Source organism: Glycine max, chromosome 4 (genome assembly GCF_000004515.6).
Source record: "Glycine max cultivar Williams 82 chromosome 4, Glycine_max_v4.0, whole genome shotgun sequence".
Lineage (NCBI taxonomy): Eukaryota > Viridiplantae > Streptophyta > Magnoliopsida > Fabales > Fabaceae > Glycine > Glycine max.
The window spans coordinates 5,358,240-5,375,432 of record NC_016091.4 but is presented as its reverse complement, the minus strand read 5'-3'; the positions used below and the strand labels follow the sequence as shown (position 1 = coordinate 5,375,432).

The 17,193-nt window shown below is 33.6% G+C and overlaps 2 protein-coding genes across 6 annotated transcripts; both read right to left on the bottom strand.

The window, feature by feature from the left end:
• Nucleotides 1-2,159: 2,159 nt before the first annotated feature.
• Nucleotides 2,160-6,507, bottom strand: LOC100805760 (protein PHOX1). Its single transcript, XM_003522489.5, has 3 exons — nt 4,222-6,507; nt 3,920-4,133; nt 2,160-2,614 (listed from the first exon to the last, which is right to left on the bottom strand). Exons 1-2 carry the CDS (start codon nt 6,257-6,259, stop codon nt 3,991-3,993), a joined length of 2,181 nt encoding a protein of 726 aa, XP_003522537.1. The 5' UTR covers nt 6,260-6,507; the 3' UTR covers nt 2,160-2,614; nt 3,920-3,990.
• A 534-nt stretch (nt 6,508-7,041) lies between these two features.
• On the bottom strand, nt 7,042-17,136 carry LOC100776910 (calcium uptake protein, mitochondrial). 5 transcript variants are annotated; one of them, XM_026128179.2, is made up of 10 exons: nt 14,053-17,136; nt 12,069-12,453; nt 11,939-11,984; nt 11,258-11,325; nt 10,307-10,530; nt 10,079-10,162; nt 9,350-9,563; nt 8,581-8,877; nt 7,692-7,869; nt 7,042-7,512 (listed from the first exon to the last, which is right to left on the bottom strand). In XM_026128179.2, the coding sequence occupies exons 3-10, from the start codon at nt 11,955-11,957 to the stop codon at nt 7,421-7,423; spliced, it is 1,176 nt and encodes a 391-aa protein (XP_025983964.1). In that variant the 5' UTR covers nt 11,958-11,984; nt 12,069-12,453; nt 14,053-17,136; the 3' UTR covers nt 7,042-7,420. The 5 variants fall into 5 exon arrangements, with proteins under 5 accessions (XP_025983964.1, XP_040870770.1, XP_025983962.1 ...); XM_041014836.1 differs by having other exon boundaries at nt 7,043-7,512; nt 11,939-12,453; nt 14,053-14,154; nt 14,221-17,136; XM_026128177.2 differs by having other exon boundaries at nt 7,043-7,512; nt 11,939-12,453; nt 14,053-14,501; nt 14,680-17,136.
• Between the last annotated feature and the right edge of the window lie 57 nt (nt 17,137-17,193).

The following is a 17,193-nucleotide window of genomic DNA, read 5'->3' as shown; positions in this document are numbered from 1 at the left end:
TTGTGGAAACAAAAACGTGATGAGCCATATATATATACAAAGGAGACACAAAACTCAGGAAAATTATCTTGTCTGGTTATAACAATTAGTCTATTGTAGTTGACTGTCTAGGAATAAACTGATTTTTTAGGATTATTAATTTTCTATCATAGAGGTTATTAGTAAGATTAAATTTCTTATGTATAGACAAGCGCACATGTTGCATTTGTTTTAGTATCTTGATATAGGTTTTCTGATATTAGGAAGACTTTTGATTTTCTTTAACCGCGGGGTATACCCGTTTATTATTGTATCATTTTGGGTTTAATATAATTTACATAAAAGATAAACACATGGGATAAAAAATACTAATACATGTACATAATTGAAATTTAAACTTACCAGAGGATAATTTAAATCTTTTCGAGAGAATCAGTTTTATCTATTAAGCGATGGGATAATGACGCATGCAACTGCCATGCTGAGGAGTTAGGATGATGGATTCCGTATGGGTATGGATCCAGAGAAAGACCCATGCTTATATGTTCAAATTTAAATCAATCTAAAATAAAAATTAAAAATCACTTAAAAAATTAAAAATTGAATCAAATCCAACTAAACCGCAATTATATTTACCAACGGAAAGACATGTGCCTGTATATCGATATTTCATATTTATATGTTAAAATTGATATATTTTTATAATTTCTCTTATTATGCAATTCTTAGTGTATATTTTCCTCTATCCTAAAATTAATACAGAAAACAATGAATAAGAAGAAGAATAGTTACCATATATCAAAATTAACGTCTTATGTAAAAAATAACAAAAAATGTGGAGACTAACTAAAAAATTAATATGCACGTCAAAGCACAATAATGTGAATTATTATAATATATTAAATTTAAAACAAAAGATATATATTGGCACAATACCTAATATTTTTTAAAGAGAAGTTCACTTGAGAGTTTCATCTAACGATTGATCTAAATGTATCTAATAGAAATTTCTATTTATAGCATTTTTAATTTCAGATTGAATTAAAATATTCCAATAAATCATGCTTGCCTCAGTATTAATTTCTACTTTATCTATACTACGATCCCTTGTTAGCTCAAAAAATTTCTCAAGTGAACTTATCTCACTGGAGCAAAACTTATTGTTGTCTAAAATACTTTTAATAATCTATGCTAATATTGAATATAAATATTTATTATAAAACTGAGATTAAAGATTATGGAGTATTTAGGTCATAGAAACAAAAATATTCAGTCTGTGAATCCCATCTTTTGACAGGCTCTACATCAGCTGTGAAATTAATCATACATACTATTTATATAAAGTGATGTTGCTGCCTATATTGATAAGTTGTGTTCCCTAATATCCCCAAACACATACGTACTATTTATATTGGTAGTTTGTAATTTGTATTGGTGGGTTACTATCGAGAGTTTGACAGGTTGGAGAGTTGAGAAATAAAATGGTTAGGGTGTTCTAATAAAGGTGTAAAATAATTTCAATATAAAAGTGTATTTCCCCAAATTGTTGTTTCTATGTAATCATGCACCGCAATAGCGCCCTGCACTTAAGATTTAAATTAGAATTTAATTATGTACGTATTTGTTTAACTTTAATTATATTAGAAAATATTGAATTTGCTTCAATTTTACTTTTTTTATCAGCAAACTCTGATCACAATGAATGTACGCCATTAACATGTGTGATATTATTGTGAATTTCATTTTTCACTTTAATCAGAAAAAGGAATTACATATTCAAAGACATTTTAGAGTCCTTGAGAATATCTATGTGGAAATGGCTCAACAACCCTATTTGAAGTGACAAAATGGGACAATTCAATTGAGCTCTCTAAATAGCTTTGAGCATCAAAATTTAAGTTTAAATTAATTTCTAGCTATTTTCACCCCGATTTATGTTTTAGTTTATTTTTTTGTCATCTTTTTATCAAACTGGTCTAATTGTTTCAAATGTAAAACCCGCTCAGCCTAGACTTAGGCATTTTGTCACTCAATTAAAATTGGATTTTTTTCTCAACGTCAAATGTCAGATTTTTTTTTAATTTTTTCCCCTTGTAAATAAATGTCGTTACATTTAACATGACTACAGTACTACAGAGATAGAAGCACAGCTCGCTAACTATTAACTGGTCATTCAAACATGAAGTAAAAGGAGGCAATATATTACAACTGAACGAAAAATATGATAACAATGAATATTGTTGTATGCGTAAAACTTGTTACATCACTTCGCATATGTAATGTTCTTTAGAGGTTTTTGAGTTGGGGCGGTTTGCCCCTTCCTTTCACCAAAAGAAAATTGTTACACCACTTAGTAACTTACAAACACAATTGACAATTGACAATATTAATCACAAACCTTCACCTATGGAAAAAAAATCTTTATATATATTTTAGGTGCAAGCTGAACAAATCAATCGCCCAATATACCTGTAAAGAATGAAATCCCGCTGCAAATCCCTTCAAGTATAACAACAAAAACAACAACAAAAATATATATAACCAGGCTTCCTAGCCTGAAACCTCAACTAGCACAAAACTGGTATGAGAAAAAATAATCCAATCATAGCACCAAACAATGAGCTAAACAACATCCCTGCAATCAAAAGGCAAGGAATCCATTCAGGCCAATCATCGTGGATATCAATATTGATAAAGGTAGTTGAGCAAAAAGATAAAGGAAAACATAGTTAAAGATATGTAATTCTTTAAAATGATAAAAAAAATTGAACAGAGAATTTTAAATGGAAATATTGAATGCACCAAGCAAAACTGTAAAATTGTTCTTTCCGGTGATAATTAGTCAATTTCTTATGTAACCCAAGCTTTCCATGACATAGTATAGACAACTAGCATATAGCAGATATTATATGATTAATGTCATCTTGACTTTAAGTAACCGTATTCTGTTCCAAGTCTAACGCCAAAAGCCAAAAGTTTCTTAGGCAATAGGCATGGAAGTGAGCGAACCCAGTTAAAACTGAAAAATCTTGTCTAAAAATAGTTTGCTGAGTCATTCATCTAATAAAGTCAGTACCTAGTGGTCATCATGAATCGTGATATCAATCAGTGAGTCAAACCATCACATTTGATAAATCCGATAAAAAAACATGGGATGAATCATGAATATGGGGAAGGTCACCCCAAAGATCTACTATGATTAGTTAAGCATTTGCTACATTAACCATTATGCATGTTTCAAAGCTATTATATCAATTTATATAAATCCTACAAGGTAAGAACAAACACAAAAGGACATCATACAAAAGCAAATAAATTGGAGATCATATTCCCGCTCAACTCTAATATGTCACTTACCAAGCCTAAATTCCTCAAAATCACTTAGCTTGGCTAGAAATGAAATTAAAAACCAATTATAAAGAAAAACCAAGCGTAAAAACTGATTCTAAACAAAACCACATAAACATCTTGGACAGTACAGACATTCATGATCAGATTTATTAGTCATGGTTATTCAACCAACCCATTTTGATACCTTCTGAGTTTGTTGGCAATCATAAAAAAAGAATAAGGTTTGGAATACACAGGTAAATTGGTATAGATATAGATGAACTGAACAAGTATTTCTATTAAGCATTTAAGATCTTTCCTAATCCTACCACAAACAGAAATGTTTGGAAATAATCTCTCATTAGTGTTTTGAATGTGCAAATCATCAGCAACAATTTACCCCCCCTCCCCCTTCATAAAAACGATATACATATCATCATGCCTACAGAAAAGACGTAGCAGGCTAGTCCAGCATCCCATTGTTCATGAAACCACAATTTCAGTTATAAGTATAAATTTTCAAAAAAAATTCAAATGCAATGGGAAGATCTTCTGCAATAGGAGAGTGGAAAACAAAACTGTAGTTGACGTATAGTATAGCCTCACTTACCTGTCTTATAATGGGATGAAGGCAGCTACAAAAATATGAAGACAAAAGAATTCCAAACTCAAGGAGAAAACTTAAAATTGCTCCAAGTTGTAATGGAGTTTAGGAACACGCCGACGAAACAATGGTTCAAGTCGGAATGATGGATCACCAAACTGCCACCCTTGGGCATCATACATCTCATTCCATGCCTGTACTATCTCATCAATTTTGAATCCTGTGATTAAGGAAAGTGGCTTGTTAGCTGTCTCTAATCCAAAAATATTTGAGATTTTAAAGGAATATCACATTTTTCCATCTCATACCTTCAAGTGCTGTTTCATTTGAGCAGTGATTCTTTACAATGAAAGCAATATCCGTTGCAGAAGTCCCAGCTAGTTCAAACTTTTCGACTGCAACCTCCAAACATTCCTCCCATGTGGGAAGGCCAAGCTTATATTCCACAACAGAACGTTCATACAACAAGGTTCCCCACAAAAGATGTATCTGAGACCTCATCTTTGTAGCTTGCTTTGAAGCTTCATTATCAGAAATATCTTGGAGAAGACTATCCAAGCCCATTTTCTCTAACTGTTCTTTATATTTATCTGATTTGGATATTCCATTCAAACGCTGCTCCTCAATCTCCTCCCACATCAAGATGCCTTTCTCCATGCTGTCCTCTGCCTTGTTATAAAGTTTAAGAACCTCATCAGAAAAGCCAGCTTCTAAGTCCTTCTTGCATGCCATTGCATAACACCAGCACAGCCTTGCTTGCTCAAACTGCTGATGCCCAAGAGCAAGATACCCTTCATAGAAGTCAGGTTTGATTTTCAAGGCTTCTTCATATCTCATTTCTGCTTTCTCATACTCCTTTTGTGCCAATTCATATGCAGCTTTTATATGCTCCAAGGAAGACTCTCTTGCCCCATCCTCCAAAAAGAAACCTTGGTTCCTTGCCAGGGACATCTGAACACTACCCCAATTAAACAAAGCCAAAGCAGCCATCTCTTGAAATTTATCCGCAGCCATTCTAAAAAGTTCTTGAGCATCATTGCTTGCCACTGAATCCTCTATTGCTTCTTCATACAGCTTCATTGCATACTCATGAGTATCTAGATAAGAATCAGACTCAAACCCTACATGGTTCTTGAACATCCTTGCAAACTGGAGAAGCCAGTCCTCCACAGTAACCATCCTTTTCACCACATCTTTATCTTTTCCTTCTTCCATATCTCCATTCTCAGCACCATCACTCGGTTTTCCATCGCCCCTTCGCACTTCATCCCCATTGGTTGTTCCATTTCCATCATAAGAAGGTTCTTGATCTGGACTGACCTCGGTAATATAAAGCCTAAACGATGCCTTCTCAGGAGCAGATTTTTCAGCTAGCCGCAGTTCATCAGTAGTAGTGATTGTAACCAAATCACCCTCTTTATCCTTATACTTGACAAGAGCACCCTTCAAACCTGGATACCGATCCCTAGCTATATCCCTCACCAGCTTCACACTACAATTCACGGGTAACTCTGCCCACCTTATATCCTCACCAAACACCAACTTCACACTCCTAGTGATTGTGACAGTTTTTTCTTCCTCCACAGGTTCCACCACCCTTTTCCCTTGCTCAATCGTTTTCGAAACCACTTGTTTATCCTCAACACTACTCACTTTTTCCACAACAACCACCTTGTCCCCAACACAACTCACCTTGTCCTCAACACTACTACTCAACCCTTTTTCCTCCGCAACCACCTTGTTGTCCTCAGTTTTTTTACCTCTCTTTTTCTTCAGTTTTTGCGAAGAAGGAGCTGGAGAGTGATGAACAGTAGCATCAAAAGCCACTCCTTTATCATCAACAGAGACCCCTTTTTCTTCCGTTGACTTTCCGAGACTCTCGAGAAGCTCCAACGCGGTGAGGTTATTAGGCTCCATGCCCAAAACAAGTTGAACATCCCTGAGCGCCAAATCGAAGCGATTGAGCTCACGATAGCAGGTGGCTCTTTTCAATAGAGCTTTGCTGTATCTCGGAGACACTTCCAGCGCCAAATTGCATTGGTGAATTGCTCGAGGGTACTCCCCGAGACCCAATTGCATGTAACACGTGGCCATGTTGGTGCGAAGGTGCGCGACATCGATGTGGTTGTTCGGGAGAAGCTTCAGAGCCTTCTCATACTTGAGCATGGCGCCTTCGTGGTCCTTCTTCTGAAACAACTTGTTGCCTTCTTCCCTGAACTCTTGTGACATGGTGATGAACACCGCCGTGTCTTCATCGAAGGCTTTGGAAGATTTTCCGTGCTTGGCGTGTGAATTTGCAGCGCCTGGAGTAACGGTACCCTTCTTCTTCCCCGTGGGCTTCCCCATTTATGACCAATTAGGAACAGTCTCAAAAGAGAGAAAAAGAGAGGTGAATTGAACGGTTGGTTTTGGGGGGAGTGACGATGATCTGCAGAAAGGAGTTATGAACAGAACAGCACAGCAACGGCGATTGCGGCACTACGAGGATAACCAATGTTTTTATTGCAAAAGGACTTATCTCTAGGGCTACGTTTGGCCCGAGTCAACGCTGCCACAAGGATCAAAATTCAAAAGTTCCACTCCCGTGTAAACTTTGCTTGGGAACTTAGGTACCATGCGGTGATTTAATAAACTATGGATTAATTAAATTTTTAAGTATCTTAACTTTTTTAGATTTTAAATTTTAGTCTCTTAGTTTTTTTAATAAATTTTTAATCTATCGTTAATTTACTGTTAGTATTTTTAATCTTTTTAATTTTTTTTCCTATTTTTACATCTTTGTTTATTTTTATTATTCAAAATTAATTCTTGTTTTGTTAATTTTTTATTTCTAGTTTTTTTTTATATTTGAGATTACTTTTAAGAAATAAAAATAAATGATGGATAAATTTTTTTAGAATAATTAAAAATGATGATAAAAAATTAATAAAGGAATAAAAGTTGTCAAAAATATTTTAAAGGATTAAAAATTATAATATGAAAAAATTGAGGAATTAAAAGCCTAATTAATTCATTAATTATTTATACCAAATTTTATCTAATTGAAAATAGATTATTGATTCTGAAAGGGAAAAAAAGGTTAAATTTTCATTCGAATATTGCTAAAGTTGGCGTTTACCACCCACCTTGGTGAAAGGCTGAGAAGTACAATTTTGCACATGCAAAATAATCTAAAATGTTTATGGAGCAATTAAAACACACTGTTAAGTAAGTTAAGTTAAACGGAGCTTTAAATTCTATGAATGTTCTATTGTAAAAGTGTTAGTTGAGTTTAGGAAGTTACTACTTAGGCACCTGATCTTGTTTTCTTTTTCCTTCTTTTTTGTGACCCGCGTGCACTATAATTCCCCGGTTAGTACTTTTTTTTTTCTTGGTCAATAGTTGTTTACCTTGAATTGACTCTTCAATAACGAGACTATATAATCCGACAATTGTAATGGTTGTCGTTTTGGTTGAAGATAGCCTGGTAGTAGCGTTACATGCATACACATTCCAAAGCAAACCATTTTAAGATCGATGAAAATCAGTGGTCACTGGAATTTTCCGAAAACAAATATCATTAAATTGAACCCCAGCTGAGGTATGATGACAGTGCGCAACTGCAAGGACAAACAGTGCCAGATATCACACGGTGACTATTTACATTGACATTGATTTTACAACATATTACTAAATACTAATTCACATTTCACAGCCTATTGTATTGTGTACTGACTTGTTGATACGTTACTAAAACAAGATCAGGAAAGCAACCGAGAAGATGGAGAGGTGTCCTTACATTTCCAGCAGCATGACAAGAAACCCATGATTCCTGTTTCCACAGGTTGAGCAATGTCTCTTTCTCTATGTTGTAGCACACTAACAAACTCCTCCGTACTCAGATTTCCATCCTCATTTGCATCAAACAAATGGAAAACAATCTCAACCACATTGTCTGAGAGAGATAAGCCACAAACCTGAAATTTAAACAATCAAGCACCATAAGAATTTATTGAACAGACATGCTTAAAGAAGTTGGTAAAGAGAAATCAGAAATAACACTACAGTTATGGCAAAGCAATTTTATAACAATGAATTGCTTTCAAAATCTTATCCTCCAACATGAGATATCTAATGATCAATGACAATATCAACAACTTAAAACTAAGAAAACAGGATTAATAAGTTAAAACTGACAGCAAAGCTGTGTTTGGATATTTGTTGGAATGGCATTGAACGAAGAATCACACTTTCCAACGCACAAACGAAGAAGTAATGTGAGTGTTAGCTTGAGTAAAGTCAGTTCAGATGAATGAAACTGAAATCCAAACACACTTTATAATTTCAATTACATGTGCATGTATTTTTTTTTTTATAACATCAATTGTTGGTTTTCCAATCATACATGTATGCTCTGCACTTTAAAAAAGGCACATCCTTCATTTTGTCACCATATTCTCAACAAAATGAGGTACAACATTGTGGTACCCATTCTAGTAGCTATCCCATTTTACATAATCTATAAACTTATTCAATGTGAAGTCTCTACCATCACAGAATTGATCCAAAATATATTATGCCACCAAAGCTTTTCGGTTCTTTTTTAAAAAAAATTGTTATAATTGGTGCTAAAAGTTACCCCTAATTACCATCTTTATTAAAATGAGCAAGAAATAAAAATGTCCTACATGTGATGCAGCTCGCTGAAAATCATCTCTTGTTAACAGGCCTTGTACTTCTGCAAAACTGAAAATGCCTGATGAAAATGGTGATAATTTTTTCCTCAGCTCTGCAAAATTTTTGAACTCGTCAAATGTTATGCGTACATCCCTAAACCGTGGATCATTGCTCAATTCATCAACCCGTTCAAGCAACCTGCCCAGATGACTCAAGTCGGCAGAAGCAACAATGGAGTGTGCAAAGTCCTTGGCCGGTATAGTTTTTCGAGATTTGTAATCATAATGAGCAAACTCCAGCCTCACAATCTATACACAAAATATTGTTATTAGTTGTCATGCATAATCATTCTAAGGTCACTATAGGAAATGAAACATAAAAAAATTAAAGGTTTAATTACTCATTTGATTCTTATACTTGTCTTTATATTTTAGTTTAAAATAATTAAAAAGCATACATTTAGGGATCAAAATAAATTGATTCTCCACTATTTGTTTTGATCCCTACATGTATGTTTTTTAACTCATTTTAATTCCTAAATTATACTTTTTAATCCATGTTAATCCTTGCAATATTGGACACTAGAGAATAAAACGGATTAAAAAGTGTATGTGTAAGGACTAAATTGTGTAATTACAGGAATGAGTAATTAAACCAAAATTAAATGCGGAAAAAGTGTATATGAGGAGTTCAAATCCACAAATGTAGAAGCATGGATTTAAAGTTATTCTGATAAATCACAATCGCATATTTAAGGCAAAGAAGCAATTGGAGACATACTTCATCATGCAAGTCTCTTATAAACCGCACAAATTTATCGTGTGTGAGGCGTCCGTTTCCATCTTTACCAAATAAGTATTCCATCAGCCCTCCATTTTCTACAGAAGCATTGGCCCTTAGGCCAGTTCGTCGTCCATCCCTGTGTTGAACACCTTGTCTGGTATGAGATCGCATTGATTGCATAACTTTCTTGAATTCTTCCTTATCTATCTCCCTGTAAATGAAGGAACTGTTAAAGGTCACTACGACTGAAAAACAAGAATAGAAGAGCACCCACAAGGACATCAAATCCAATTTAAGGTGTAGCAAGAATTACAATAATACTTTAATAGTATAATTTATGTCTCTTTGAATTTGATGCCATTGATAAACAGTCTATAAGTTTATTAGCAATTTGATGATGCTTAATAGATGACTAAGTTCATGTTTGTATCCCCATAGTAATTTCAGTAGCATTCATTCCAATGTAGTTTTAAGGTATAAGTGATGAGTGTGATTCTTTTGCAAACATACTTTTGAGGCTTGTCAATGGTAACTCAAATATACATTTACCGGTATGATTAAAGTGACAATATAGTTTAAAAGATAAATTGCATAACTTACTGTACAAGAAAGAAAGAATCGCATTTTACACAATACCAATTTACTAACTCATGCTACTAGCAATATGTAAGGTGTATAAATTCTAATTGATAATGTACATTCAAAGAAGGTAGCATGAGCACTGACCCGTCATTATCCTTGTCAAACATCCTAAATGCCGCAGAAAAACTTGATTCTTGGATGCTAAGCAGAGTTACAAAAAAGATATGCCTGTTCCAGTTAAAATAGACCATTATACAGACACACATAGAAAGAGACAGGCTAATAAATAGTTTAAGCTCTTTGATCCAAAAAAAAAACTTGTGGTCTTCCATATGCACAAGAATTATAATGAATACAGATTACAGAACTCACTCTTTGAAAGATATAAGTCCGTCGTTGTCTACATCAAAAAGCATAAAAAATTCTGAAGGGAGACAGAATAAATGGCCAGGACTTCTTTCACCATTCAAGTATCCCTCTCTTACAAGTTTGGATTCTGATGGAGGGAAAACAGGAACAACTGCTCGCATTAGGTCCACAGGCTTCATTAGTAGTTCTCCTTCTGGAGTACGACAAGATGCAAAGTATTCAAAAACCTTAATGAAGAAGAGTAGAGTTTGTCAATGTAGAGATCTTTCTTAACAAAGGGTCTTACATCCCTTATTTGGTTCTACGTTAAGAGTGTAGATGATGTGCGATAGAGTGAAGCTAATGAGAGTAGCTTCTACGTTGTTATTTTAACCTGAATTTTAAGGTTAAATGTGCTTTAGGTTCCTCAATTTTCATTTAAAACTGGTTTTAATTCTTATACTTTAAAAAATATGATTTTGGTTCTAGTTCTTTTTTGTAGTTAGTGAGTTTTGTCTCTCACCCTAATATCCTATGTTTTGTAAATAGGTGTGAAATTCACAATCACCAAAAAAACGAAGACCAAAAATCATTATTTCTGAAGTATAGGAACTAAGAATAATTTTAACTGAAAATTGAGAGACTTAAAACACATATTATTCTCATGAATTTTATGGGGGCACACAATTGATTGATGGGAAACTAAACACACGTTTAATCAACCTGAATTAACTTGAACGTTAATATTTTAAGTTAAAGAGAAAAACCAAGATGATCATTAGATTGCTTGAATTATCAAACTACCAAAAATAAAGTATTTTATCATGAATCCATGATGCACAAATAATTTTATACATCAATGCGGGTAAGGCAATTACGCAACTTATCATGGCATGCTAGCTATATCGTAATTTTACGTGATACATATATATAGAAAGAAACTGATGTGCTTGAAAATGAACAGAGATTAAACACCTTTTCGGGTGGACTATGCAACTGTAGGCGCTTCTCATAGTTGAAGAAAACTTTGCTTCTGTAGGCATCTGCAACAGAGCATAAAGTAATCCATGCGTAAAAATAAGGGGGGGGGGTGGGAAGGGGTGAATTGTTTGAAAAAACTTGCCTCCAAAAAGCAAGTGATCATGAGTACTTTCTGCAAGTGATCTAGAATAAACTTTAAGATCATGTTAAAATGTGAGTTTGAATCAAATTTAACATGAAATGTTAACTTTCAAAGTAAAATTATTCTTTACTTATATATTTTATATTCACATTATCTCTAATTGGTGTAGGACTTAAATTTTTTCCAAATAACATACTTGACCAAGCGCTTAGGAATATATCTTCCAGACAGTAAACACTAGGGTGTAGTCAAGAATGAGAAATCATGGTAGAATTGTGTATCTACTAAATAAGTTAATCGTGGAAAATATAAAAGAAAAGAGTTGTATACTTGCTTTAACATATTTTGGTCTGAGAGTTTAATTAATGTTATCAATCAGAAGTTATAATAAATATATTTTAAAATTAATTATTATATAAAAAAACAAATTTATTAGTGTATAAACTATTTACTACTGGTATTAAGATGCCAAAGGAGATCATTCCCAATTACGATTTTTAGAAGTATAAATTGGAGTGGTGGGACAGTGTCACCTTGGTTGTGTAGGAGCATGCCGTTCAACTTTTGTTCGCCAGCTAGCTAATTGCGTGCATTACAGTAAGGAGCAAGACCAACTAGGCATGCCAATAAAAATTGAATCCATGAGTACTTACTGGATCTCACCTCAAGTTTGATGAAGAAAATCCATTTTGATTGGGATCGAGATCGAGTTTCCGTTGACTTGGGAAAGTTAAAAATATAAGATTGAATTGATGATTAAATATGTGATAAGATATGGAGAAATCACGAATTCAAATTCCCACCAATAATAAAAAAAAACTAGCAACTAAAAGTCTTGTGGAGCTACTGAGTATTGAAGGGGTCACAACGGGTTTAGCTTATTGTCTCTGGACAAAGATGCCAATTGTCCCTCGCACATTCGTTGTTTTTGTATTCGTCTTATTAGTTGGTCCACTCCTCCCTCACATGCCATTTATTCCACTCTGCTAATTTACTATCCACTCTTCACCAATGCCATTAGTTGAGTCAAAGCTGTGGATAACCTGTCCTGCAATTGAACAACCGTTTGGTCATCTAAAATTAGTTACATCCTTCCAATTAGTTTGGCTAACTACTGAGAAAGTTATAAAATTCACTCATAAAACTTAGGACTAAAATAAGTATGATGCTAAATTCACTCGTAGCAGACCAATAAATAATGAGTAAAGCTTTAATAGCAAGGATATTTATACAGATCGTTATTATAGACAAGTGAAAGTATTTTTATGTCATTAATTTTGTTAAATTCAATAAGATATTATGTAAATTGTTAGTCACCAGATGATCAGTGAGTCACCGGAGATATTATGTAAAGTGTTTAAAATTATAAAAGGAAAACCAATTAAGTAGCTAGCATTCTTCGTGATTTTTTTGTTCAATATATTTCAACCTTTTTTTTTCTTTTCTTTGACGACAAAGGGCAAAGGTCCTGAGACACTTCGAGAAGGGGCGAAGATGTTATGAGAGGCTAATTCATGGTTCAAAATTCAAATGGCATTTCAGGTAAGGGACACGTGTCCTCTACTCCTCCACCTTCGGTGGGGAAATAATGACCATATGTGCTACTGTTATGGTTTTTTTTTTATTTTATTTTATTTTTCCTTTAACTATCTTCTACATTATTCCATATGATTTTTATATGAAAGTGTGCTAACCTTTAATGTACAGATTCGTTTATTTAGTTGTTGTACCATATTGAATGTATACTCTATATGACGTATGAGCTACAGATGTGCATCAAGTACGGCAAAAATTGAGCAATTATTTGGGTATGATTGGATTTTTAAAAGAATTTTTAGTCGGGTATATCTGGGTAAGGCTTGAACCATTAATACGCGTTACAATGAATCTGGTACAAGTGATGGTGCTCAACCATGTGAAACTGAACATCTTGCTACCAAATCCTTTGGTTCAATCACTTCAATGTTGTATAGAACTAAAGCTTTATTTCTTTTAGATTTTAGTAACGTCAATTTTTGAACGAATTATTTTAAAGGAGCTGTTAAAAGCATTGTGCTTGAGTCTTTGAGAAATGAGAATGATATTTTAAAAGTGAATTTAGAAAGAAAAAAATAAACAGTAAAATCTGCGTTTTTGAAGTGTAAATATAAATATATTCCAAAAAAATTATAAATTTTATGTTGAGAATTAATACTACTCAAAAAATTAATTTTTTAATTTTGTCAAAAATAATGTATAGTTAACTTTGAGAATAATAAAAAAAACAGTAAACAGCTTGGTTAATTTAGACGAAAAAAGTGAGACCTAACAAGCTATCAACATTTAAGTTCAACAGTAGTACTTACAAAAGAAAAGAAAAAAGAAATATAATAGTACTACTTTGCATGAGATGAGACTACACAAAAAGACAATTAAAAAAAAACTACACAAAAGACAAAAGCATCGCAGAGAATGCATTTTCTTCTTATATGTATGCGCTCTTTCTGTCTTTCCCTGATTTTTTTTTTTTTAAATGAGACCTTGTATTCAACAAGAACAACAAAGGGGGCCTCCTCAATCCAAAGACAATTCTTTATGATAAAAGCTAATTTTGCTAATTCATGTGCTACTCTATGAGAGTAAGTGAGTTTATAGACAAGAGAAGGACCTGCCAATATAGCACAATCCTAAATAAGATCAGCAAAATAATTGTTGTTTCTAGCTTTTCTGGAGGCTGCCAACTAGAACTTGCACCCCGAGATGACAGAACCTGCTTGTGAAAATTGAGAACCAAAATTTGTGCCTTTGCCAATAAGACAGGAAGAGGGATCCTAACCTGGTGAAAAGTCCATTGCTTCCTTGCAAACCATGTGACCCAAGGCAATTCACAAATCCTCCCCAAAAATCCCAATCACCAATTTTCATACAATCATATAACCAAATTGCAAAAGAATCATCCTCACTCACTTGAATTCTGCCCCCCAGGTTTGAAGCAAACCAAATCCGAGAAACTTCTTCACATAGGAGAAGAGCATGCACCACATTTTCCTCTTTCTCACCACATCGGGTGCATTTTGTGTCAACCATCAAACCCTTGAAGCTAAGGGTGTGTAAAAACTAGTTCGGAGAGAAAAATTGAATCAATTTGGTTTCAAACTGGTTTAAACAATTTGATTTTTAAATTGAATTGTCAAACTTATTTTAGAAAATTGATTTTGAACCAGTTTGGAACTCAATTGGTTTTGAACCAATTTTATACCATGATATACTTTCTTGGTATGATGATCACACCTACCTAGAAAATTGGTTAATGAGATCTGATGCAAGAAGGTTGGAATCCGATTGAAAGTGTTGGTCCACATGAATTCTCCCGTCTGCAGTATTCGGAATCCAACTATGCTGCCACACCCGAACTGAATCACCCTTTCCGATAATCATATATATGGCCCCTTCCAAAATCAGAACAGGCCGTCCTGATCTTATTTATTATTTCATTATTTATGATGGTATGTAATCTTTTAATCTTTTAATATACTAATATCTTCAATATTGATGGTGTAAGTTCCAAAACACTTTATAAAGCTTTATTTTTCATGAAGATTCTACGACGCTTTACAATCGTGGTGGAATTCATAAAATCCCAGTAGTATTTTATCAAGATACATCTACCGTATAAAGGCATAAATCATAAACCAGTTGTGCAAGACATGTGGAGTAATTTTCCAAAAGCGGGATTATTCTTTGTCTCATTCTATGTCACTCTCAACCCACTACAAAATTCTGTCACTCTCAACGGTGTAAACTTTGTGTATGTTTTTTCGATCTTGTATGAGTGCAAATAATTTTATTTATGAGTAGGTTGATTATTCAACATTCAGTGATATCGTGCTACGGCGCATGGTAGATAATATTTCGTGACTGCGACGCCATTGACAAGATTCTCAATCTCGAATTCAGTAAATCGTTCGATCGGTGCCTTGCCTTGTGCGACGTATTGGAAGAAGTATGTGTGTGAAAAAACAAAGTAGGTTAATCTTTTTTATCTTAAAAAAAACAAACTAAACTCTAGCTTTATAAATTTTAACGATCTCAACCTAGCTAGTAATAGTATCACCACCATTTCAAACTAAGCCTAAGGTCATAATTATTTATTTGGATATGCCTCAAGTCTTCTTCGAAACTATTTAGCACCTACCTGTCAGTGGACCAAATATATTGGGGGCAAAAGCAAAACGATAATTTAGTGGCCCACAAAGTCTGGTAGAAAGTAAACGTCTGACATCCCAGTTCCTCATGAAGATTAAAATGCTGCTCATGTTACTATACTACATGTATGTATGCTGCTCATTTAAAGTGATTCATCCTAGTCCTAGTATCTTACAAACTCAATTCACATGAAGTAAATTTAATTTGATGATTTTTTGAATTTTAAAAACTAAATTTAATATCTTTTAAGACCACGTCTAGGGTGGACCATTAATGCAAGTGGTTCATCAGAGGTAATGTTAGTCGTCAGAGGCGTTATAGGGAGGATGCGAGAGAGGAAGAAGGCAGTGGAAGAAATGTTCTAGTGAATGAGGGTTTATAAGAACATCATACGCTTCCATCAGTTCAAGGATTCTTAAAAGTGGTTCATGATATACGAGGTCATATTTTAAAGAAGAATTTGAATTATACTTTCAATATTGTAATTATACTTATATTTGGTTTTTTAATAATAATATATTAGTTATGTTCGATAAAATTAAATAAAAATTGAAAAATTAAATGGGCGCTGAAATTCTGGTTGAATGAAATTTGAATCTAGAATAGCTATCAAAACTTCATATTAAAAGTAAATAAGAATAGAAATAAACTCATCATCAACCACCTAGTAGTGGTAAATGAACGTGTGATCTACCATTAGGCGTCAAAACCACTCTTGTGTGTGAGTTGTGCTTGTGCCCATCCTTTTAAAATACTCACCGCCACTGGTTTTGGGCACCCTTCGAATTGGGCAGAATGATCACATTATAACGTCACCGCAAATAAATAACTACAGTTTAATCAGTCAAGCTCAAGCATAATTTTAAATTCATTAGTCTTAAAATTATCTTTAAAATAAGGTTCACCAATGAGAAGAGTTTCAAATACTATTTTTTTTCCATTGAGTAGTTAAATGGAGTATTTTATTTTTGACGTTGAGTAGTTCAAATACTAAATGCCAAAATCTCAATGGTTTTTTTTTTTAATTTAAAACCTTTTAGAAGAGTGATTAAAATAATTAAATGTATATCTACCAAAATTATAGAGCATTATTATTCTGAAAGAGGTAATGAATCGCAAAGCACATAGCCAGCTGTCCAGCTAGCTGGCACTTTTACATAAACAAGTTCCTGACCAAAAAACACTTTCAAATAATCAAATGAAATCAAAGTTTCCACCTTTGAAAATTTCTTTCTTTTATTATTGGGATATTTTAGCTTTAAATTTAATAATTACTTTTTTCCTACTTTTGCCAGGTTTCTGATCTCACGACATTGTGCTCCTTCCTGCATACTCTTAAAATTGGATTATTTATCATTTACTAATTATTTAATGTGAAGTTATTCAATATTGTTTCCGAATTCATACGAAAGAGTCCTCCTTCCGGCATAGGGTATCTAAATATGTCAATAATTTCTGCCTCTTGTTAAATTTAAAGTATGCCAGCTTCGAACTCAAAAATTCAATATTCCCAATTCCAAAGTCCAGCTGCACGACGTCGACCAACCTGCAATTAAACAAATTAAATAATAACATAAAAAATAATAAAGAGACTTGAATGGAA

What these genes read in the sequence shown, in the direction of transcription:
- LOC100805760 (XM_003522489.5), bottom strand. Translation starts at nt 6,259, where the DNA reads ATGGGGAAGCCCACGGGGAAGAAGAAGGGTACCGTTACTCCAGGCGCT. An exon ending in AAATGAAACAGCACTTGAAG is followed by an intron (nt 4,134 to 4,221) that starts GTATGAGATGGA and finishes CCTTAATCACAG; the next exon opens with GATTCAAAATTGATGAGATA.
- LOC100776910 (XM_026128179.2), bottom strand. An exon ending in TTTGACAAGGATAATGACGG is followed by an intron (nt 9,564 to 10,078) that starts GTCAGTGCTCAT and finishes CTTCATTTACAG; the next exon opens with GGAGATAGATAAGGAAGAAT. An exon ending in TTCAGCGAGCTGCATCACAT is followed by an intron (nt 7,870 to 8,580) that starts GTAGGACATTTT and finishes TTTAAATTTCAG; the next exon opens with GTTTGTGGCTTATCTCTCTC.